Source organism: Lepidochelys kempii, chromosome 1 (genome assembly GCF_965140285.1).
Source record: "Lepidochelys kempii isolate rLepKem1 chromosome 1, rLepKem1.hap1, whole genome shotgun sequence".
Lineage (NCBI taxonomy): Eukaryota > Metazoa > Chordata > Testudines > Cheloniidae > Lepidochelys > Lepidochelys kempii.
In genome coordinates, this window is record NC_136380.1 from 16676478 (window position 1) to 16701241 (window position 24764).

The window sequence follows — 24764 nt, forward strand, 5'->3', positions numbered from 1 at the left end:
TTATCTTCACCCAGTCTGACCTCCTGCATAACACAGACCATAGAATTACACCCAGAAATTCCTGCCTCCAGCCATAACTTACTCCATAGTTAAGCTGTCTAAGCACCTGATTCTGCCAAGCTTTGGAGCAGTACCTTGCTCCCGAGTAGGTTGGCTGAAATCCATGGGACTACCTGCACTGTAAGACACTGCCCAGTATGAATTAGAGTGGCAGAATCAAGCCTCAGTCAGGTGCTCTGAAACTCTTTTGTAGTCTGGACCTGATCTCAATAGAGAGATGGTCAGACAGGCGATCTCCCCTCCTTCTCCCCTCCTATTTACGCTCAAATGAATCGTCTGCAATAGCATCAGAGCCCCATGGCATCTATAAAAATGGCTTCCGTGGAATTGTAATGTTTTAGACGTACCGTGTGTATTCGTAGCTGTCTTTTAATGCAGTTCGGCAACTTGAAACAAGACAGAAAACTTGCTTCACTTGGCCAGCCAGCTGTCCTTTGAACACAAACAAGTATCTCTGATCCAAACTAATTCCTCTGTCTTCTCGATGTTTACACTCTTCAGAAGGCTATAATGCTGGCCTGAATTCGCTTATCGATAAGGCTGTAATTCTGTCACGGAGGTCACGGGTTCCCTGACTTTCCGGGATGTCTTCTGGTGCAGGGCTGGAGCAGCTGTCAGGCCAGGGGCCACCGGAGCTGGTGGCCCCTGCTCCGGTGGCCCCTTAACAGCTGACTGGCAGCCAGCCCAGCCCTGGGGCCGCCAAAGCAGTGGCTGGGGTTGGGTCAGCCCCTGCCACAAGAGCAGCAGTAGTCAGCCCCTGCCACAGCAGCAGCAGCGGGGCTGGAGCAGCTGCAAGCCTCATCAGCACTCTCTTTGCCCCTGCTCAGGAACAGGTCACAAGCTTCTGTGAATTTTTGTTTATTGCCCACGACCTGTCCCTGACTTTTACTAAAAATACCCATGACAGAATCGTAGCCTTACTTATCAACGGTGTTCAAACTGGACACAGGCCTGACCCCAAATTTAAGATCCAGGCCCCAGAGAACTTTGGGTGGTACTCCTGATCCAAAATCAAAGCTGGATCCTAAGCCTGAGGTTGATTCCTATCCCTGTGATAGGCCACACACAATCCCCAGATCCAAACATGAATCACTCTGAGGACGTTCCATGGTCTGTATTAGCCAGGAGGTCATCGTGGTCCCCTTTGGTCTTTGAATTTAGGAATCTGTGAATACATGTGAAGTTTAGGGGGTTTGAAATCCAAATGTAGAATCCACCTGTACTAGAAACACATGCCTTGAGATTTCCAGGTCGTTCATTTGAATGCAGAGTCCAGGGCCCTGGCAGTGGTGAGACAGGGCATTTACTCACATGCATTCCTTTCAACTTGTACAGTGGCGAGTCTGGTGCAGGGAAGACGGAGAGCACTAAACTGATCCTGCAGTTCCTGGCTGCTATCAGCGGGCAGCATTCTTGGATTGAGCAGCAGGTGCTGGAGGCAAACCCCATTTTAGAAGGTGAGCCTTGAAAAGACGGTGGGTGGAGGGAAACACTTCTGCTATTAATAATATGGAGGGGGCTAAGATTAAACTGCATTCCCAATAATTGCTTTACAGCAGGAACCAGAATTGCAAGAGCTCAACACCTGCCCCTGGGATCAGACTTTCAAAAGGGCTCAACCCTAGAGCTGGTCAGAAAATAGATTTTCCATCGCGTGGAAAAAAAAAAAAAGAGATTTCAGCATTTTTCTCCTCCCTAACCTGGAACAAAATGCCAAAATGTTTTGAAATTTTTTACTAACTGAAATTCCATGAAAATTTCATTTCAGGTCAATCAAAACATTCTGTTTTGATACATTCACAGCTTTTCGTTTTGATTTCAACCCTTTTTTCTTTTAAAAAGATGTTTATATATAAAATTAAGAAACTGCTAAACAAAAAGCAGTTTTGAAACAGAAAATCAAAAGAGTCGATGTTTTCAAAATGTTTTTTTCCAATTTTTTTTCCTAGATGAAATATAGTCAAAATTCATACAATATTGGGGGGGAAAAGGGGGGTTTAATTGAAGCTGCATTTTCCAACAGAAAACTGTTTCGACAAAAATTTTCCAGTCATCTCCACTCAACGTACAGTATACAGAGCTGTTCTGAAAATCTGTGTGCTTCTTCTGGGGCAGAAATGGGCCCTGTGCTCTTCTTAAAATCTGTCACCATCCTGATGTAGACACGCTGCTCAACTAACAGCTGTGAAGGTTTTGCTCAGTTGTGATTCCGTACAGCACCTTCCATTGGTTTCGCTCACTGGTTAACATGAGCCTGTGTTTAACTTGATCAACGCCTCAGAACCAAACGCTTTGTAGTAGAAAAAGTAATAATAGCCATTCCACCTTGTGCTTTGATCAGGTTTGAACGCTTTAAGCTGCTTGTACAATAACACAGCTTTCTGGTTCTAGAAAGCTGCTGTGGAATGAATGTGGAGAGCCAGAATTCTGAATGAGTCAGGAGGAATAAACAAAAGAGTTCAAGGAAGATTCAAGACATAAGGAAGGCCAGATTGTCAGCCCTGTATTTACATAGGTGAGCAGGGACTCCCATGAATAGTCCGATTGACTTCAGCGGCACTAGTTTTGTGAGTTAACTGCTCATTGCCGTGAATACGGATTCACAGTCTTGCCCCAAAAGATGGTTGCAACTTAGAGTTGGGGGCCAGGGGGCCACCCTGATTCAAGTCGCGTGATACCTTACTCAGCAACTAGTCCTGTTGAAATCAATGGGAGTGCACACGTCGTAAGGTAACTACTCTGCAAGAACAACGAGGAGTCCTTGTGGCACCTTAGAGACTAATAAATTTGGGCTTTTGTTTGGGCATAATCTTACCCACTTGGTAAAGCAACTCCCATCTTTTCATATGCTGAGTATTTATACCTCTCTACTGTATTTTCCACTCCAAGCATCTGATGAAGTGGGTTTTAGCCCACAAAAGCTTATGACCAAATAAATTTGTTAGTCTCTAACGTGCCACAAGGACTTCTTGTTGTTCTTGCTGATGCAGCCTAACACGGCTACCACTCTGATACTCTGCAAGAGTAAGGGTGGCAGGGTCTGGCCCAGCATCATTGAAAACATTGGGCAAGAGTCCGACGTCCTTACTCAATAGTGCTTTACTTCAAAAGGAGTCAATAGGAGTTTGTGTTACTAAACCAGAGCAAGGGTGCCAGAATCTGGCCCAGTGTTACTGAGGTTCTAAAATGCTGCCATGTGCCATGCCAGCTGTGATAGACACCCTGGTGGACAGGCACATAACAAGATCAACAGCTTATTTCAGTCGGAACAGACTTGATCGAATGAAGTAATAAGACTTAGAGGGGAGTTTTGTCTGTCTAGGAGATTCAGCTTTGGGCCTTTAATTTGTGGGTTAAACTAATTATCTTTCTGAAAAAAGAAAAGGAGTATTTGTGGCACCTTAGAGACTAACAAATTTATTTGAGCATAATTAATTGTATCCAGTTTGCAAATTAATTCCAATTCAGCAGTCTCTCGTTGGAGTCTGTTTTTTTGTTGAAGAATTGCCACTTTTAGGTCTGTAATTGAGTGACCAAAGAGATTGAAGTGTTCTCCGAGTGGTTTTTCAATGTTATAATTCTTGACGTCTGATTTGTGTCCATTTATTCTTTTACGTAGAGACTGTCCAGTTTGGCCAATGTACATGGCAGAGGGGCATTGCTGGCACATGATGGCATATATCACATTGGTAGATGCGCAGGTGAACGAGCCTCTGATAGTGTGGCTGATGTGATTAGGCCCTAGGATGGTGTCCCCTGAATAGATATGTGGACACAGTTGGCAACGGGCTTTGTTGCAAGGATAGGTTCCTGGGTTAGTGGTTCTGTTGTGTGGTGTGTGGTTGCTGGTGAGTATTTGCTTCAGGTTGGGGGGCTGCCTGTAAGCAAGGACTGGCCTGTCTCCCAAGATCTGTGAGAGTGATGCGTGGTCCTTCAGGATAGGTTGTAGATCCTTGATGATGCGTTGGAGAGGTTTTAGTTGGGGGCTGAAGGTGATGGCTAGTGGCGTTCTGTTATTTTCTTTGTTGGGCCTGTCCTGTAGTAGGTAACTTCTGGGTACACTTCTGGCTCTGTCAATCTGTTTCTTCACTTCAGCAGGTGGGTATTGTCATTGTAAGAATGCTTGATAGAGATCTTGTAGGCGTTTGTCTCTGTCTGAGGGGTTGGAGCAAATGCGGTTGTATCGTAGAGCTTGGCTGTAGACAATGGATCGTGTGGTGTGGTCTGGATGAAAACTGGAGGCACGTAGGTCAGCATAGCGGTCAGTAGGTTTCCGGTATAGGGTGGTGTTTATGTGACCATAGCTTATTAGCACCGTAGTGTCCAGGACGTGGATCTCTTGTGTGGACTGGTCCAGGCTGAGGTTGATGGTGGGATGGAAATTGTTGAAATCATGGTAGAATTCCTCAAGGGCTTCTTTTACATGGGTCCAGATGACGAAGATGTCATCAATGTAGCGCAAGTAGAGTAGGGGCATTAGGGGACGAGAGCTGAGGAAGCGTTGTTCTAAGTCAGCCATAAAAATGTTGGCATACTGTGGGGCCATGTGGGTACCCATGGCAGTGCGCTGATTTGAAGGTATACATTGTCCCCAAATGTGAAATAGTTATGGGTGAGGACAAAGTCACAAAGTTCAGCCACCAGGTTTGCCGTGACATTATCGGGGATACTGTTCCTGACGGCTTGTAGTCCATCTTTGTGTGGAATGTTGGTGTAGAGGGCTTCTACATCCATAGTGGCCAGGATGGTGTTTTCAGGAAGATCACCGATGGATTGTAGTTTCCTCAGGAAGTCAGTGGTGTCTTGAAGATAGCTGGGAGTGCTGGTAGCGTAGGGCCTGAGGAGAGAGTCTACATAACCAGACAATCCTGCTGTCAGGGTGCCAATGCCTGAGATGATGGGGCATCCAGGATTTCCAGGTTTATGGATCTTGGGTAGCAGATAGCATACTCCTGGTCGGGGTTCCAGGGGTGTGTCTGTGTGGATTTGTTCTTGTGCTTTTTCAGGGAGTTTCTTGAGCAAATGGTGTAGTTTCTTTTGGTAGCCCTCAGTGGGATCAGAGGGTAAAACTATTTCCCCATGTTTATTTTCCCCCCACACTGTTCCTCAGATGTTCTTGTCAACTGCTGGAAATGGCCCACCTTGATTATCACTACAAAAGGGTTTTTTCTCCCCGCTCTCCTGTTGATAATAGCTCACCTTACCTGATCACTCTTGTTACAGTGTGGTAACACCCATTGTTTCATGTTCTTTGTGTATATAAATCTCCCCACTGTATTTTCCACTGAATGCATCCAATGAAGTAAACTGTAGCCCACGAAAGCTTATGCTCAAATAAATTGGTTAGTCTCTAAGGTGCCACAAGTCCTCCTTTTCTTTTTGCGGATACAGACTAACACGGCTGCTCCTCTGAAACCTATCTTTCTGAAGTTACAGTTACAGGAGAGGCTTGAAGCTGTTAGAAAAAGAGCATTATTGTACTGGTCAGCACAGGACTGAACTTGATGGAACTCCTGTGGAGTTACCCTTGTTAGAGCTCTGCACTAACCTCCCGCTCTAATGTGACATATGACAAATTATTTTAATAGGTGCTCTTTTTATGGGGATAGCTGTAGCCAAAATTTCAGAAAAAGCCTTTCTTTCATGGTTGTAGAAATAAAACAGACATTAAGGTCAGTGTGATTTTCCATTCGGGTTTCTATGTATATAGATCTTGCTGTGATCTGGAGGATGCACTTGGTTTGAGGCCTATATTCCTTAAATTAATATCTGAATTAATTAATCTCTATCGTGCTGATTTGTATTGTTTGTTGAACATGGGCTTCCTCTGGTGGTTGGTGTAGCACCTCCATATTTCCCTGGATGACCCACCATTCCTTTCTGTCCCACAGGCCAAATCGCATTCTCGTGTACTTATCGTCCTCCACCTCACCACCTGCAGTCTCCCCCTTTTGACATCACCCCACTAAAGTCTATCCAAAATGCTACTGCCAAAATCATCTCTCACCCATCACTTAGCTCAGATAACCCCCTTCTCCTTGAGCTGACAAATGTCTCTTTCTTCACACTGTCTCCTATGCTCCCCATAAACATCCCCATTTTTTCTGCCCTGGGTTGGATTGGGACTTATGACCTACAGGTGAAAGGCTCTGCAACCTGGTACCAATCCCCTGAGCCATCCGTGCTCCATTTTGTGTCTTGTTTCTGTTGCCCTAGACAAGACAGATTCCTTCCTGAGTCTGGGTACAGATCTCACCTCTGCCATATTGTGTTGCTTATTCACAGCTTTTGGAAATGCGAAGACGATTCGTAATGACAACTCCAGTCGATTTGGTAAATACATCGACATCCATTTCAACAAGCGGGGAGCCATCGAAGGGGCAAAGATTGAGCAGTACCTGCTGGAGAAATCTCGAGTCTGCAGACAGGTGAGGCTGCTGAGAAAAGGCAGGGGTGTGTATTGGTCTTTCCTTTGTTTGGCTATCGGCAGGCTCATCCTCCTAGCGGAACTGATTCCCTCCTCTTCTGCTCCAGGCCCAGGATGAGCGGAATTACCATGTATTTTACTGTATGCTGAAAGGAATGACAACAGAACAGAAAAAGAAGCTGGGCCTTGGGAAAGCCACTGATTATAACTACCTCGCTATGGTAAGAACAGCAGAGCAAGATCTTGGGGAGAACAGCTTAGGCCTTGTGACGTGTCCTGCTTACCTTTGTATATAAGGGAGTTACAACCAGAGCTGCGAGAAATGTTCCCTAATCTGAAACCGTGTCGGACCCACATGGTAACTTTGAGGTTTGTTGCAAACTTGAGACCCAGCCTAGAGGTCTATGGTAGCTCTGCTCCTGCAGGAGTGAGCCCCACAGCCTTAGAGTAGCAGCTGAAGAAGTCCTGTCTCTTGCATGTAGGGGCTTCTCTACTTCCATTGTTCCTGAGGAGTGGGACAGTTGAGGTGCTGCTTTTAGGTATGCTCGGCCCAGACCATTTAAAGTGTATTTGGAAACGAGGGCCGAGACCTTAAATGTGACGTGATGTTCTAGCAGAAGGCAGTGGAACGAGTGGAGACCAGGGCTGATGAGCGTGCCGTGATCTGTGTTCTGAGGAGGCATGCTGCTGCAGTCTGCACTAGCTGGCTATTTCCCAGGGCTGGTGCTTTCAAGCCCAAGTAGATCTCACTGCCATAACCCAAGTGGGAGGTGGCAAAGGCATGTGTAATCAAGTTATCATCAGCATGGGTAGGACAGTTGGAGATGGTGGAAGGTGATCCTTGCAACCCAGTATCAGTGAGGAGTCCAGAAGGGGAGGACTCCTGTACTGCAGTCTGTCTTGACCATCTTTGGCCATGTGTCCCAGATCAAAGGGGACCTGTGACGTGTTTTCTTCTGTCGCTATCTTGCTAGGGTTTAATGTCGGTCAGCCCTTTCTCATCCATATGCTGATCTCAGCCAGACACTGGGACAGATGGATGGCAGTGTTGTCACTGTAGGTTGCAGGTCTGTTTGGACCGTACTTTTGTAGAATACTTACAGTAGGGCCAAATCCAGAGGTCCATAGTCAGTTTTCACTCATTCATTGCTTAGAAAAGGTCCATGGACTTCAGCAGAAACTTAGCTGAGTGATAACTGAGGATTTATCTCATAATATGAGATTTTTTTCAATTGACTTTAGTGGGGAGAATGCGAGGGCCCAATATACAATATGGCTACAGATTTCTGTATCTGTGCTCTTATTGCACATACGCTGCTTCCTGCATGCACTGCATACACTGTGTCACTGCCCTTCCTTCCCAGGGTAACTGCACTACCTGTGATGGCAGAGACGATAGTAAGGAGTATGCAAACATTCGCTCTGCAATGAAAGTCCTGATGTTCACTGACACGGAGAACTGGGAGATCTCAAAGCTTCTGGCAGCCATATTGCATATGGGGAATTTGCGGTATGAAGGTAAGTGGAAAATAATTGCATATTTACTTATTTTAAATGCCGAACTATCTCGGATGCTGATACATCGTCCAGGTGCCAAAGCCGGTGAGATAATCAAAATACCTAGCTCTTGTCTAGTACTTTTCATCTGTTGCTCTCAAAGTGCATTACAAAGGAGGTCAGTAGCATTATCCCTGTTTTACAGATAGGGAAACTGAGGCACAGGGCGGGGAAGTGACTTGCCCAAGGTCACCTAGCAGGTCAGTGTCAGAGTCAGGAAGAGAACCCAGATCTCCTCACTCCCAGTCTAGTGCCCTGCCCACTAGCCACACTGCCTAAAGACAGAGTCTCTGCCCAAAGAGCTTGCAGCTGGAATTGAATTTGTACCTTGAATTTCATACATACTGAGCCCCCAAAATTGTGCTTGATGTCAGTGGTAGCAGCAAGTGTTCAGCACCTCTGAAAATCAGCCTGGAGCAGAATCTATCTATCTACCTACCCCACAAACGTCTGTGGTCCTTAATACAATGGTATCTCACCACCTTACAATCTCTAATCAGCGGTATCAAACTCATTCCATATGGCTGGCCTGATCCGATACCCTACCATTTGGCATGGGCCACATTCAGCAGAAGTGATTCAAATAGAAATAGATTAATATAAACCATGTTGGCAATTACTTTCATTTATTGTATGCCCCTCCAGCACCTCTTAAATGCAACCATGTGGTTCTACACCTGTACATGAGGTCCTGCTGGATTGCCACGCCAGAGTCAGGACTATGGGCATGTAATTTGTAGATTGCACCAGTGTGTTGTGCTCTAACTTCCCCAGGTGGAACCTGCTGGTGCGCACTAAATGTTCCTTAGTGTCCTGTTTGAAACAGGATTATATCAATGCACACTAGCAGGGTCTACACGGGACAGTTAGAGTGAAGCACGCTGCAATCACACCCCTGTTGTGAGGACTCTGGGGTTGCGTAGACAAGCCCACAGATCCATGGAGAGTCGGCGGGCCGGATGAATCTGTTCATCTGGCTGGATCCAGCCCACGGGTCGTACGTTTGACACCCCGGCCTGATGTATTGATCCTCACAACCCCCCTGTGAAGGGCTGTGCTGTTATCCCATTTGCCACCTGGAGATCTGAGGCACAGAGAGCCTAAGGGTAACACTTTCCAAAAGCACCTCAGTCTTATTTTCAGAAGTGACTTACAGTCTTATTTTCAGAAGTGACTTAGGAACTTAGGAGAAACAACCCTGCTGACAGTCAATGGGATTTACTCACCTAAGTGCCCAAATCACTTTTACAATGAGATTGAGGCTCCTAAATCAGTTAGGCATTGAGAGACTGAGCGCCGCCACCACACCTAAATGCCTTTAAAATCGGGGCCTAAGTGACTTGCCCAAGGGCCAATAGGAAGCCTGTGTCAGAGCAGGGATTTTAACTAAGCCCAAGGCTAATGTGCTGCTATCAGACCATCTTTCCTCTCCATTTTAAAGGCCCTGTTGTGCCCGGCTAGCATGTGTGTGTGATGGGGGTGGTGCCTTTCCCCTACCCTGTGCCACTTTCTTAAAGGTCAGGCACTTCTGAAACCCCTCCCTACTCTTCTGAGCAGTGGGGAGGAGGCAGGATCACGGCCTTGCCTCCCTCTGCACGGTGCCATGGAACGGGACCATTGACGCTCAGGAATGAGCCTCACCCCAGGAAGGGTGAAGGGGTGTAGCAGCAAGGACCTGCATCGGGAGCTACGAGAGGAGTTTGGCCTCCTCACCCCCAGGGATGGTGCAGCTCCTCACTGTCCCCAGCTGAGCCATAGATTACAAGCTTCTGATCTAATCCATTCTTTGAGACTGAGTGTGGGTGTACGGTGAGTGGCAGTCAGAAGTGGTCAGATGCAGCACCCTGGCAGGGAGCGCTCCGTAACCTAGATGAAAAGGGACTGACCACACAGTCAGCTTCTGCCCATGTCTTCTCTGTGACTTTCCCCATGCAGCACGGATGTACGATAACCTGGATGCTTGCGAGGTTGTTCGCTCTGCGTCGTTAATCACTGCAGCTTCGTTACTGGAGGTCAGTTGCTCTTCTGTCATATTATCTTGTTTGTTTCTTCCTGGGATTGCTTATTCCTTATATTATGATAGTGCCCAGAGACCCTGATCTAATTGTGTAGGGTGCTTTGCTAACAGAGGTAGAAGCAGTCTCTGCTCATGAAGAATGTAGAGAGCCCAATTGCCGTTTGTGATCCAGCTGCTTTACCCTAGTCTGACAGCCTAAAGTGGGTGCACACTGATTGAAACTCTCCCTGGGGAAAACCCCAGGCATAAGGAGGTTCCCCTGGTGACATATACTTGCTGGAATGGCCCACACCTTTTGTAGCTCCGACCATTGGGCTCCTGGCCCCTAGAGAGCGATGTATAGGTTAGAGCAGCCCTGAGGTCACTCTCATTTACATCCAGGGTTGGGCATGCCCCTGGCAAGATTGAGAATACAGGGTACTGTAAAGTTACTCAGGTGTATAAGTATTTGCAGGATCAGGCCTATAAACCCCAGGAAAAGTGGTTTTGTTGTTCTAGGTACTCTCATCACATTCCAGTTACACCTTGCACTGATGTGCAGTAGCACTTCACAGGTTAAAAGGGCTTTACAAACATGAACTAATCCATCCCTGCAAAAACCTCTGTGGCATAAATGTTAGCTCCCGGCTGCGGCTGGGTAAACCAAGGCAGAAAGGCTGAGTGAGTCACCCAAGGGACTGACTGTGGAGGGAGTCAGTGTCTGAGCTGAGATTGGAGCTCAGGAGTTCTTCGCTCCCAGCCCTGCGACCAGGCCAGTAGACCGCATCGTTCCAAAGAGCTGTTTGTGTTCTGAATCAATCAGCTGTACGTGTTGTTGTACCATGCTCAGGTGGACCCTCAGGATGTGATGAACTGCCTTACTAGCCGCACACTAATCACGAGAGGAGAGACCGTCTCCACCCCGCTCAGCATGGAGCAGGCGCTGGATGTGAGGGACGCTTTTGTCAAGGTAACACCCCGTGTGCGCTCATTCTGGCGTTTTCTTTTTAAAACGTGCACCCGCCCGTTTTCAAACAGATTTAGATTCTCCATCACTAGGAAGTCATTGATCTCAAGCGGGGCATCAGTTGCTAGGTGGACTTCTCTGGCCTATGTTATGCAGGAGGTCAGATTAGACCTAGTGGTCCAGTCTGGCCTGGCCATCTATGACTCTGTGTTAGTGCCAATTCTGGGGAGCACATAGAGAGCTGTGTCATGAGCTGAGGTGGGCCTATGCCAGAACCCCTGGCTTCATGAGGTTTCAAATCCAGACCTGAGCCCATCTGGACTCCGACAGCATCCAAATTTAGCTCTTGGGGTCTGTCTCTGTAATTGGTTGAACCAGCACTGTGAGTCTGAGCTCTTCTGAACTTCAAGGAAGTGCAACAGACCCAAACCCACGGTCAGATCCTTAGCTGGTGTAAAACAGAGAGGCTCCAGTCGCCCCCAGAGCTGCACGTTATGCTTCGGGCTTATCTGCAACAGTGAGGTAAAGAAAGACAGACAGCATAGAAATAGTACGCTGTGAGTAGGTCTGTGTAGCATCGGAAAGGACACAGCGCTGTGGGGATTCAGGGCAATGAAGGCTTGTGTTATGGTGTGAAGGAGGCATGGCGTTTGCTTCACAACATAGGGTGTACCACACAAACAGTGCCCTGATCCTCGATGGCAAGTGCGGACCTACCCTACCCCTGAGCTCCGGGCTCAGGTACAGCAGGTCAGGTCCTTGGACTGCCTGACTGGTGTGCAGTGAGGATGCCCCCACCCTGCAAAGTTCAGATCTGTCTCCACTTCCTCCAGGTTTGTGGGGATTTGAATCTGAGGTTTTAGATCAGGCCCATCTCTGTGTAGTACTACCTTGGATTATGTGACACAAGGTGATGTCTGCAGTCCCAGGAATGCTGAGGCAGTGCCCGTTAACTCTGGCTGGCTGCTGCTGTGCCATTTAAGGAAGCAGGGTCTTACTGAGGCAGGACTTCCTTTATTTACATAGCAATGTAGCATCTCTACTGATCTGCATGCGGTAGATAGAAGTCCAGGAGGATTGTTTAGAGGTGTGGGCAGCCTGTGATAAATGGATATTTCAACCCCTGATCTTAAATAGAAATTGCATCCTGCAATGCAAACTAGAGATGGACCTGTAGCACATAGTTTGCACCCAGAGCCAAGGCCACCGAAGTCTGGGTGTATTCAGATCTGGGATTTTGCGCTGGGCTGTCTTTAATATAAACTTGCAAGCTGCATGTTCCTGGGCTGCAAGCTGGGCAACTGAAGCTTTAAGCCACCAGTTCTGTGTTAATGACTGCCACTCTGAAGCAATCACCTTGCGGTGGAATGTGTCCTTTGGGGGAAAGTCTAGTTTGTGGGGCTTGTACTGGAGAGGGGATGTCACCACAGGTTGCAGGCCAACAGGGTGAACAACAGCCATGTGTCACCGAGCTCCATCTCTTTGATGATTCAGGGAATCTACGGGCGGCTTTTCGTGTGGATTGTGGAGAAGATCAATGCTGCCATTTACAGGCCTCCCTCCCACGAACTACAGAGTGTCAGGAGGTCCATTGGTCTTCTCGATATCTTCGGCTTTGAGAACTTCACTGTGAACAGGTACAAATCCTGAGACGCCATTGCAGAGCCTGCATCTAGGACCCACCTTAGTGTGTACTCTCACCAGATCTCACAGGCTAAGCAGGGGTAGGCTGGATAGGAGACCTCCAAAGGTGACGTGTATGGTGCTAGGGTCTCAGCAGCTGGTGCTCTTCCTTTTGAGTTAATACTCAGCCAGTGTCAACCTCACTGAGTGGCCTAAAGTGCTTGTGAGTATCCCGTAGAGCATATGAAGTGAAGGGATGAACAGCTACGTGGAAATCAGGGGGATACACTGAATCTAATCTGGTTTTGTCAACCTCATCTCCCCAGTTTCGAGCAGCTCTGCATCAACTTTGCAAATGAGAACCTCCAGCAGTTCTTCGTGCGCCATGTCTTCAAGCTGGAGCAGGAGGAGTACAACCTGGAGAACATTAACTGGCAGCACATAGAGTTCACCGACAACCAGGATGCCTTGGACATGATCGCCATCAAACCCATGAATATCATATCACTCATTGACGAGGAGAGTAAGTTCCCCAAGGTATGTTTGGGGCCAACCATTCATCCTAGCCACTCCATCAGTTTCACCTCTCTGTGTGTTGTTAAACTGACTTTGAGTTTTACGGTTTCAAAATTACGACACAAGTTTCATGCGAACCAGTTTTAGCCAATGGGCTGATATGGTGTCATCTGTGTGTTCAGTATTACCACTGTGCGATTGGTCACTTGAGTCACATGGTATTGTTTCTCTTCCCTGATTGCATGACTGCAACTTTAATAAAAAGTGGGGAAGCCATCCTGTATATAGCACTATATCATATATCTACCAAGTGCATTTGTGACAGCTGCCTTCTTGGTTGACACACCAGAGACCGAACCAGAGCTAAAAGCACAGCTTCAGAGAAAGAGCTGACCCTATCTAGGTGGGGCTGTAAAAGACTTTTATTATCTGCGGATCAGGCACAGAGGAGTTTAGGTTCCATATTTGTTGCCTTTACTGGCATCTCAAGTTTTCTTTCACCCTTTGTTACTGTTGCAAACAAACTCATATTTATGGTGGTGAGGGTGTACGTACAACAGCCTTGTTAGGGAATGGTGTGGTCAGATTGTTTTTATTTTAAATTACTCTCCTCACGTTTTCTCCCCGTGTTTCTCTCGTTGAAACAAACTCTTATCCCACTGCCCTAATGAAAAAGAAACACAATGATTATTTGAGAACTATTTTAATGGGACAAGAATTGGCCTTTTTCTTACTTATGCAGGGTACAGATGCCACAATGCTGCATAAGCTGAATTCCCAGCACAAGCTAAACACCAACTACATCCCGCCGAAGAATAACCATGAAACCCAGTTTGGCATTAACCACTTTGCTGGTGTTGTCTACTATGAAACCAAAGGTATCTGTTGTTGTGGGCCGGCTTTAGGGAGCTGCTTGGTTAGGGTGGGGGAGAGGGACAGGGCGGGTTTCCATTGTAAAACCCTCAGCTCTGTGGATGCTGTTTGTTATGACAAGGGAGCCAGAGGCACTGAGAGGGGAGTATCCTGGAAATATTAATGATTTGTGCTGTCATTCCTGCCCGGTTTGTTTCCCGTTATTTCCTTTCTTTGTGTGTGGGTCTGTGTCTAAAATGCCAGGCAAAGACCGATTTTGGCCACCTTCTGGGATTAGAAGAAAAGAACTTTGGCTAGCATTTCTACCCCTTATTGCCAAAAGTTAAACATCTAAACGCTGCAGTGAGAATGATCATTTTTTTTCCCTCCTCTCCTTCCAGGCTTTTTTGCAGGGCCGGGTCTGTAGGTGTCTGTCTACTGCCTAGCACAAGGGTGACCTGATCCCACTTGTAGGCCCTACTGCAATACAAATAAATAAAAATAAATTGGAGTGTACGTAGTGTGACTACCCCTTACACCAAACCCGCTGGGTGCCAGCAGCATGCCTGATGTATCACAACTCAGAGGCAATCACTGTAAGTGCTTCAGCAGCTAGGGCCATGTAGGCGCCAGCCCTGGTGGGTCCCAGTAACCACCCCGACGTGGCTAAGGGAAAGGGTATATTGATAGGGCTGGCAGGAAAGGGGAAGACTGTAGATTCCTTAGGTACAGAGGCTAAAACAATCACAGTTCAAGGTCAGAAACAGCAGTAAATGTGTGGGTCCCTGGGGCAATCCACTTGCAGGTCAGGGCTCTGCAGGCATAGTGCCTGGGGTCCCCTCTCCTGCCCAGTCTCTATTCCAGCAAACAGGAGCTCACAGGTTTCCAGGCCAGGCTCAGTTAATGTCTCTCACTGGGGGCCCCACTGTGCTGACTCTCTGTCCAGCTGTTGCTGCTTTCCCATAAGTCCCACTCAGACCTGCACCCAGCTCTGATGTGTGGCCCTCACAACCTGTTCTACCCACTCCTCTGTGCACAGCTCCTGGGGCTTCTCTCCAGCTCCCCGCCGTCATTTGGCTCCCACTCACAAACAGAGCCCAGCCACCTTCTGGTTCAGCACCTTTTCCCTTACCAGGCATGGGGAAAAGAAAGCGCAGGGGGCTGATGGGAGTCACAGGAGGCTTCAGTTGCTTTCCAAAAAAACAAAAATTTAAAGTATTTTTTTTAAAGAACTAAAATCCTTAAAAGTCACTTCTTCCTTCTGACCATACCTGAGGTCGGGTTTGATGGCCAGGAGTTCCAATGTTTTTGCTAAAACGTTTCAGAGTAAGCCCATTTGTACAGTGGGTGTACGGACTGAGCAGCACTAGCATATACAGCTGTAAGTGTGTTTCTTCACTGACCACTTTGGGCTGTGTGATGGGGTCAGGACTCAACACCGCTGGCGCCTCCCTCTGGTTGCCCCGGGAATTAGCTCCTGTCAGCTGCGGAGCACCCTTGGCGCGTGGTGGCTCGCCCGTTGTCTGCTCTGCTGCCTTGAAACCCGGGTTGCTCCCCGCTCGGTGGCATCCTCTTCGGGACACTGCCCTCCAGCTCTGTCCACTGTTCCAGTCTCACCCCCTTCCGGCAAGTCTTTCGGCTTGCACCTGCCTCAGTGGCCAACCACAACCCCAAAGTCTAGCCCTTACTTCAGGAGCAGATTGCAGTCTGTCTTGGCCCCACTCCCCTGTGGCCAGGTGCAGTGTAAGGGGGGGACCCAGGCCAACTCGCTACTCTGGGTCCCAACCCAGGGACCCTCTAGCGGAAGCCTCCTTCTGCCCTCCTTCTCTCCCCTCTTGTCCGACTACATTCCCTTTGGCCCTGTGCACCTTCTCGACCCTTTTTAGCAGGGCCCGCAGCCTGGCAGGTAACTGGGCCTCTGCTCCCCCGAGCCTGCCCAGCACTGCTCTGACTAAGGTGCTACCTCCCTCACCTCAGGAACCAGTCCTCCCTTGCTAGCCAGGGAGAGACTACCCTCTCCTCTGCTAGGCAGCCTTTATATAGGACCCAGCCCGGCCCTGATTGGCTGCCTCTCCCTTTACCCTGATTGGCTCTCCACAGGCCCTTGCTGATTGGCTGCTGGTCTGCACAGCTTCTCTGGCCTGCTCTAGCTCTTTTTCTCATGGAGTGGGGCAGCCGCCCCACTACAGGCTGGATTTTCAAAATGTGCTGTGTGATGCAGTGCTTTTGTGCTCTATCGTTTGTTCATACAAATGACATGGTTACACGCCTGAGCCCAATTTGCCCATTAATGCCAATGCAAGTGGCTGAGGCATATGGAAATTCAGTCATTTGCACGTGGAAGTAAATGCCCTGTGCATACAAAGGATGCGTTCTTAATCCAGGTTAGCTAACCCCTGTTAACCCACATGGGTTAAAATAGCAGTGAAGACACAGCAACTCTGCTCTGAACGTGGGTTATAGCTGAGACTGGGGTTGAATTTGAGCTGCTAGCCTGAGTTAAATGCCAGGTTGCCATGTCTTTGCTGCTATTTTAACCCCAGTTAAATGTCTTGAGTGAAGAACACACCTTTTTTTGCAGTGTAGATGTACCCGAAGTTATGCATGCACAAGGAGTCTCATAGTCTCTTCAACTCAGCCTCACACCATGTCTGCCCTTCCTCCTCTCCCTCTTCTCCCCTGATCTGTCCCCCTCACCTCTCTCCCTTCCAATATCTTTCCATTTAGCTGATCCCTTCCTATCTAACCCCATCCGAAAACACAGTTATGGCACAAACATAGTTTGCCACCAATACATCATTCACTGTCTACTCCTCTGTGTGTGCCTAGCACAATGGGACCGCATCTGTGGCTGGTCCCTAAGCACCACCATACTGTGATTATAATTAATAATAATAACAAAGGGAAACTGAAGGTCAATTTTTCATTGGCACTTCATGATCCTTAAGGGCCCAATCCAAAGCTTGTTGAAGGCAAGAGAAAGACTGTCATTGACTCATTGACAGAACAAGGAGCAATGGTCTCAAGTTGCAGTGAGGGAGGTCTAGGTTGGATATTAGGAAACACTATTTCACTAGGAGTGTGGGGAAGCACTGGAATGGGTTACCTAGGGAGGTGGTGGGATCTTCATCCTTAGAGGTTTTTAAGGCCCGGCTTGACAAAGCCCTGGCTGGGATGATTTAGTTGATATTGGTCCTGCTTTGAGCAGGGGGTTGGACTAGATGACCTCCTGAGGTCCCTTCCAACCCTACTCTTCTATGATTCTGTGACTCCAACAGGCTTTGGATCAAGCCGTAAGTGTCTGCAATACGATCGGGCTGCAAAGTGACTGAACAGCTGGCTGCGGGACATATTTTAGCTCATGTTTCACTCTGCCACCTAACGCACATGTTCTTCCTTTGTTCCTGTAGGGTTTTTGGAGAAAAACAGGGACACGCTTCATGGAGACATCATTCAGCTGGTCCATTCCTCGAAAAACAAATTTATCAAGCAAATCTTCCAAGCAGACGTGGCTATGGTAACACGCCTAGGAAGATACTTAATTGTCCGGTCTCATGTAGTTGGGATTCCTGGGTGGAGAGGGAAAATTTGCAAGGAAACCTACAGAAGTGATACTATGTCTTGCATACTCCAAACCTGTTTTTGTAATGGATTAACGTAGTATTAGCATGGGGTCCTAGACACAATCACTCTAGTAGTCACAGCTCAGCAGGACCGTTCATAAAATATTGTTATCTAGCTCATCACCTAGATAAGGCAGTGATTGGCATGATAGATATTAATTATTTTTATTGTTTTATTTCATTCTACAAGTATGAAAGATCTATAGATAGCTAAAGCTGCATAGCAGACCAGATATCCAAAAAACAAAACCAAATCTTTGCTCTGAACATTAAAGTCTTAGGTCACAGACAGGTCCAGAACAGTTACCATCCAGAGCAACAGTGAAATGACACCATCACTAGATATTAAGCCAAGAAAGCACTAAGCGCGGGACTGGGGGAGGGGCTGGCGAGAAGTGAGGGTCTCCAAACAATGGAAGCAGAGAGACAAGTCACCATTTCTGCTTTTCTTAAAGGTGAACTATAAAGCTTACATCCCCAGAACTGTGCCCATGGAGAGAATATAATGTATTCCCTCCAGACAAACCACAGTGCTAATGGGTTGGTTGTTAAGGTTGTGAGGGGAAGCACTGAAGAGTTGGAACTTCCTAATGTGGAGGTTGCAGACACAACCTTAACTCTTGTGAGTACGTGTCACTACGACACGGGCTTTACTTATGGGATCATAGAGTATGTCTCAAACAATACTATGTGAGAGACATTTTTTCTTGAGCAAGATGAGCATCTACAATCTCCAGAGACTCTTCTGGGAGCTCAACAACCCTGCGCCCCAAAGTAAAGGAAAAACAGCTTTTCATGATTATTATTGGCTTTTGATATGTAATATGTCATTGGACGTCTTGTCATTGGATGTCTACACGTATATTCCCTGTGGGCAAATCCTGCAATCCAAAACTGCAGGACAGCAGAAGATTTAGGGATAACATTTTCAAAAGCAACTAAGGACCAGATTTAGGTGCCAAACGATGCAGATAGGCGCCTATTGGGGATTTTCAATGGCACCTAGGTGCCTAACATGCATTGGTTTCAATGGGTTTTAGGTGCCTAGGCCCTTCTGAAAATCCCGCTAGGTGCCTAGCTCCATCTTTAGACACCTAAACAGGTTAGATGCCTAACTCCAGTTGATCTCTATGGGAATTAGGTGCTTAAGAAGTTTAGGCACTTTTAAAGAGCTCACTGTAAGTGCCTAGGTCACTTTTGAAAATGGGACTGAGGCTCCTAAGTCATCTAGGCAGTTCTGAAAGATTTGCCCTTAGCATGATAGTTGTGCTCCTACTGAAATCAACAGCAAAGCTCCCATTGACTTCAGGGGAGCAACATCAAGAATATAGGCCCCATTCAGTTAGGTGCTGAAGTAAATGTCTAACTTTCAGCACACGAGTGGCCCTACTGACCTTGATGAGACGACTCGTGTACTTAAAGCAACACACATGCTTAAGTACTTTGCTGTGTTTTCTTTTCATATTTTTGTTTGTTCTTTTTTTATCATCCTGAAAAGCTTGGCAGTTCACCTTGGAATGATTCTTGCTTGTTTGGGGCGTGGGGAGGCAGCATAAATTTAAACTTTCATAATCCAAAGGATCAATAAAACAGATCCTTTCGGGCTTGCACGGCTGTCCAGACTTCTTCAGTGACACCTTTAGCCAGCTATCGCCCCCTAAATTCTAGCCCGCACTCTTCAGCAAATTCTAAACAAAATACTGGCGATCCGTTTCAGCAGAGTTGAGCTGCATACGCAAGCTTGGCATTGTCTCAAATGTAAGAATAGAGAACTTTTAGAGCATCAAGTGACTTTCTTGAAAATAACCCCTTCTTGGATAGTTTTAGCTTTCTGTGGTGGTCCTCTGAATCTGTCCCTGGTGTCAGTCTCTGCTCCCTGGTATTTTAATGATGACTGCTCTTGGGGTTTTTGGAGTAAGGATATGTCTGCACTGTAAATTAAGGTGTAATGGTAACACAGGTTGGCAGACCTCCACTAGCTTTAATATGGCCAGCGGGAGCAAAAATAATGTAGACCTGGGGTATGGGCTTCAGTGGAGGCTAGCTGCCCGAATAGAAGCCTACCAGATACCCTAGGTACGTACTCAGGGGGCGAGTCTGGGCCAAGGTTCTCTGCTATTGTTACCCATGCTAATGAGATCAAAGCTAGCACAGGTGTGCCCAGCTGAGCTACAGTTGCACCTTAATTTGTGGTGTAGACATACTCTATGAGATTTGAAAACACCTCTCCGATATGGGACTGGAGGAGGAGAAATTGTTGCATTACAGCCAGAGACGACCCCTGCCTGCCGATAGTTGGGGAGCATTGTGAGGGTAGCAGGCCTCAGAAGTGTTATTGAACATGCTCGGTCTGTGTGAGCATGCTCAGTACAAGCCAAACAGCAAATCTGGGGTGGCACATGACCCCACATGCTCCCCCTGATTGCAGTCCACCTTAAAGTGGCCCCTACATAACATAGTTTGGGAAGAAGCCTCCGATACCCAAATCCAGCTTTTGACCTTAAAAATATCATGCAACAAAACTGCAAAGAGATTAATTTTTTAATGGTTTGAACTGCTTTTGATGTTTTCTTTCAGTAACCATAAAATTTTGCAATGCAGCAGAGTTGTGCACAAACGATAAAGGCATGGCTGATTTGGGCTGGGATTTCCTTCTTGTTCCCTCTGGTGCTGAGCGTTGGTGAGACAATCTCTGGATGTACCTTCCAGAAGAGACTCATATAGGAGTTGCCATAACAGATAAAGCCACTGGTCAATCAAATCTAGCATCCTGTATCCAGCAGTGACCAATTTTTGATGCTTTGGAGCAAGCTAGATAACTTACGTACCTAGCCAAATGTATCTAAAAGCGGCTGGCAGATGGAAACCATGACGCTGCCTGGAGGCATGACATTTGATCAGCCTAGTCTCAGTGCACAGGGAACTTTGGATGCTGCAAACTGAGTATTGCTATAACACAGTGCAATTTTAGGCCCTAATCCACCAAGTGTTAATGCACGTGAGTAGCTTTATGCCCAGTTGTGTTAAGTTATTCACGTGTGTGTTTGCAGAATTGGGGCCTTTCTTTGTACAGTGTCTCTCATACAGCTCAGTCCTGCAAGGCATTGGATTTAGTCGGAGTTGAGGACGTGGAGGATCTCCCAGGATTGGGGTCTGCACCAAAGCACTTAGACTCATAGGCCTGGTCTACATTACACAGTTCGGTCGACGTCAGGCAGCTGACATCGACCTAGATATGTCAGTGTACACTCTACAACCTTGTCCCGCTGACGTAAGTGCGCTTCTACACTGACATTATAACTCCGCCTCAGTGGCGTAGCTAGGATAGGAAAACTGGGTGGGCTCCGGCTTTCAGGTGGGCGGCAATGACAGGGGATTATGGTTTTGTGGGATGCTGGGCCAGGACAAGTGGGGATCCCTCCCCACCCTTTCCCCCTGCAATCCGCCCTCCCCCACCCCTGCTCCTGCCAAGGAAATGTGGTTGGGGTTTGGGGGCTTGCCCCATCCCCCAGTCCGGCGCTCCTGCCGGGGAGCTGGTCCCAGAGTGGGGTCTTGACCCGCTCGGAGCTCCTGCCAGGGAGTAGGGTCAGGGCGCAGTTTGGGTGGGCTTGGATGCTAAGTGGGTGGGCCATGGCCCACCCAGGCCCCCTCATGGCTATGCTCCTGCTCCACCCCCACGAAAGGTGTAGGGCTTATATGGGTGTAGTTAGGGCAATGCAGAGTCAGTGTAGACACTACGTTACTTACCTCAGCTGTTGGCTTTCTTGACAAGGAAACTGGGCTGTTAGAGCCCGACTGCCCCTGGCTCCTCGCTCAGGGAGCTGAGATGCCTGGGAGACTGTCCCCAGCTCCCGGCGGGGAACGGAGAGGCGAGAGCCTGGGGGGCAGCTGGGCTCCCAGCAGGCAGCTGCATGGAGCTGAGAGCCCTGGCTCTCAGCCCCCCACACTGCCCCTCTTCAGTCGGTGAAAGTGCTCCTGGTGAAGACGCGCACCTCCCACGGAAGGAAGGTAGTGTGGCCATCCGCTGTGGTGGCTGTAAGTCAGCCTAATATAGGTCGACTTAAGTCTGTAGTGTAGACATGCCCTTAGACTTTAAGGCCAGAAGGGACCCTCATGATCATCTAGTCACACCTCCTGCACATTGCAGGCCACAGAACCTCACCCACCCACTCCTGTAATAGACCCACAACCTCTGGCTGAGTTACTGAAGGCCTCAAATCATGATTTAAAGACTTCAAGTTACAGAGACTCCACCATTTACACTAGTTTAAACCAGAAAGTTACCTGTGCCCCACACTGCAGAGGAAGGCAAAAAAAAAAAATCAAAAACCCAGGGTCTCTGCCAATCTGACACAGGGGAAAATTCCTTCCCAACCCCAACTATGGCGATCAGTTAGACCCTGAGCATGTCGGCAAGACCCACCAGCCAGACACCTGGGAAATAATTCTCTGTAGTGACTCATTGCCTTCCCCATCTAGTGTCCCATCCCTGGCCTTTGGACCTATTTGCTGCTAGCAGTCGCAGGTTGGCTATATGCCAATGTAGGCAATCTCATCATACCATCCCCTCCACAAATGTATCACGCTCAGTTTTGAAGCCAGTTAGGTTTCACTTGACAGAGTTTGGTTGTACGGTTGCAGAGAGAAAGCTTATGACAAAGGGGGATGGAAGTTAAAAAATAGAGCAGGCTGGGGAAAATATCATCTAAAGTTTTGCAATATTTTGTTTCTGATTTTTGGGGGAAGGGGCCTCAAACTTTAGTTTATATGGAAATTTTCTGACCAACTGGCACTAAAAGTGGGGGAAGAAGGGAGAGAGTTAGGGAAACTTCATTAGATTTTTTGTCAGCATTTTGTTGTTGTGGACATTTCCCAGCCAGCTCTGTATTAAACATTCTGGCTGAAGGGGAGCAGTTGTGTTTCTTAGCGGGGTTTGAAAAGGGATGGAGAATAAATGATTCGGAGAGAGGCAGGAAGGTTGTTCCAAGTGGCAGGAGCTGTGGGACGAATGCCCTTTCACCAACAGTAGTGAGAAAGCTGTGAGGAGGCCAGTGTTTAGATAAGTGGAAGGAGAGAGGATAGAAATAGACACGGTCCCGAGAATTATCGCATTGTTCTGGGAGGCACGAGTGGTGCCGAATCACAAGGACTGACCGAAAACTCAGAACTCCCCTCTTAGTTATTCCTTCTTTTCACTTTTTTTCTATTCTCTATCTCTCTTTTTTGCCTTTGCTTCTTGTAGTTTCTCTGTGGCTATGCATCCAGTACTTTTGGCCAGTCACCAGCACCCACTCCAAAGGTAAAATAAATACATGAGTTCCTCTTTGAACGTTCACTTCTCTTTGATAAATACTGTGCTCCTTCTGGTTCACTCCTACCCCTGTGTTGTTTGTGATGGACCTGTCACAGCTGTCCATCTTGTCCACAGAATCTGCTTAGGCTGTGTTCAGTAGATAGAGGAATATGAGCCCTTGTGTGTATTTGCTAGATTCAACCCAGGAAAGCTGAGGTTCTGCAGAGGACCCAGCGATGATGGAAAGCCAGTTTGGATAAAGTCATAACCAGCCCACACTCTTGGTCTTTAAACCAAAACCTTTTTTGAGGTTTGAATAATTATGGTTAACTTTCATTGAACTCGATAGGCTAGATCTTTGGCTGGCCTAAATCAGTGTAGCTTTGTTGACTTCAGTGGAACTACGCTGATTTGCACCAACTGAAGATCTGGGCCAGTTCCATTTTCACACAGCTCAGGCCTTCTGACTTTCATCTGGGAGAAGAGGGGGGCTGTTTGATTGTATTGGCGGCTCAGTTGGAAGTACCGCTATTCTCATGAGCCGGCTTGTTCTAAGGATAGCTCAAACTGACCCCAGAGGATCAGATACTGTAAGTATTAAACTTTTGGGTGCTTATCCAAACTGGAGCTCTTAACCTGTCAGAGGTCCTTCCGAATTAACCTTTAGTCTTCGCTCTCGTTCTGATAGCTTTCCAAACCTTCCCTGCTTCTTGTTTGGCTGTCGTGTAGCATATAGTATAATAGAGACTAACATTTGTGGTGCTAGAATTGTGGTTGTGTCAGCATTTCCACGACAATCCTCTGATATCAGGAGGGTTATATTAGAGATGGGCCTGACTTGCAAACTTCAGATTCAGATGTGGGTCTGAATTTTAACCTCTCCCAACTCTGCAACAGTCCAGGGTGGCTGAATTTGGAATTCCAGTGTGGGCGCTTATAAACAGAGGCCCTGGTTTTAAAAAAAGAAAAAAAAATTCACATCCAAATTTTGAAACCAAATCTTCTTCCTTTCTGCTCTCCACGTTCCAGGGCATGTGGGCTGTAGAGTGTCATTTGGGCCCATCTCTAGTTTTAGAACTTCGCTACACACCAAACAATCCCTTCGAGGCTGAAACGTGATGGGTTCTAAACACAGGAGAGAATTGATGTGGAAAATGTTTGAGAAATGCAGCTGCCCAGTTTGAGTTTGAGGAAAACAACAGGACAAACAGGTTTTACCAACTTCCTCCATTTTTCTGCTCTCTTCTGGCTCAGAATAACTTGATCTTTTAAAAATAATGAATTAAAATAGTAATTGTTAAGCACTGAGTCAAGCGGTGGAATGGTCATGTGGGAGCATATTTTTAATCTGTGCTGATTTTGATGATCTGTGTAACAGAGATCCTAGGGCGACAATAATACTTAGCACTATTAAGTAGCATTTCAGCATTCTTCAATCTCAAAGCACTTTCAAAGATTGTAAGCTGTTTGGGGCAGTGACCATCTTTTCATTTGATGTCTGTACAGTACCTAGCATAACGGGCTCCTGATCCTTGATTGGAACCCCGAAGGACGTCCCACAATAATTTTTTTAATAATAAAGAAGGGGTACGTATCACTGACCCCAAATTTCAAATGGGGAAACTGAGGTACCAAGAAGCAATAGTGAATTATTGAATTCTAGTGAATACAGCACTCAACACTGACTTGGGTGACCTGAGTTCTATTCTGGACTCTGGCACTGACCTGTGTGTAACCTTGAATGAATCACTTTGCCTCTCTGTGACTCGGTTTCCCCTTCCACCCTTTCTCAGTTTGGTCGTTTGGATTGTAAGCTCTTCATAGCAGGGTCTGTCTCTTACCTCACCTAG

The 24764-nt window shown here is 47.2% G+C and overlaps 1 protein-coding gene across 1 annotated transcript in view; it reads left to right on the forward strand.

Moving 5' to 3' along the window:
* MYO7A (myosin VIIA) overlaps positions 1 to 24764 on the forward strand; it is a 116777-nt gene that overhangs the window by 23477 nt on the left and 68536 nt on the right. Inside the window, exons 5-14 of the mRNA XM_073335284.2 lie at positions 1396 to 1517; positions 6346 to 6488; positions 6595 to 6708; positions 7852 to 8005; positions 9980 to 10056; positions 10891 to 11010; positions 12502 to 12644; positions 12957 to 13167; positions 13889 to 14024; positions 17409 to 17515. Of these exons, the coding sequence (XP_073191385.1) occupies positions 1396 to 1517; positions 6346 to 6488; positions 6595 to 6708; positions 7852 to 8005; positions 9980 to 10056; positions 10891 to 11010; positions 12502 to 12644; positions 12957 to 13167; positions 13889 to 14024; positions 17409 to 17515 (1327 nt within the window). The remainder of the gene's footprint in view (positions 1 to 1395; positions 1518 to 6345; positions 6489 to 6594; positions 6709 to 7851; positions 8006 to 9979; positions 10057 to 10890; positions 11011 to 12501; positions 12645 to 12956; positions 13168 to 13888; positions 14025 to 17408; positions 17516 to 24764) is intronic.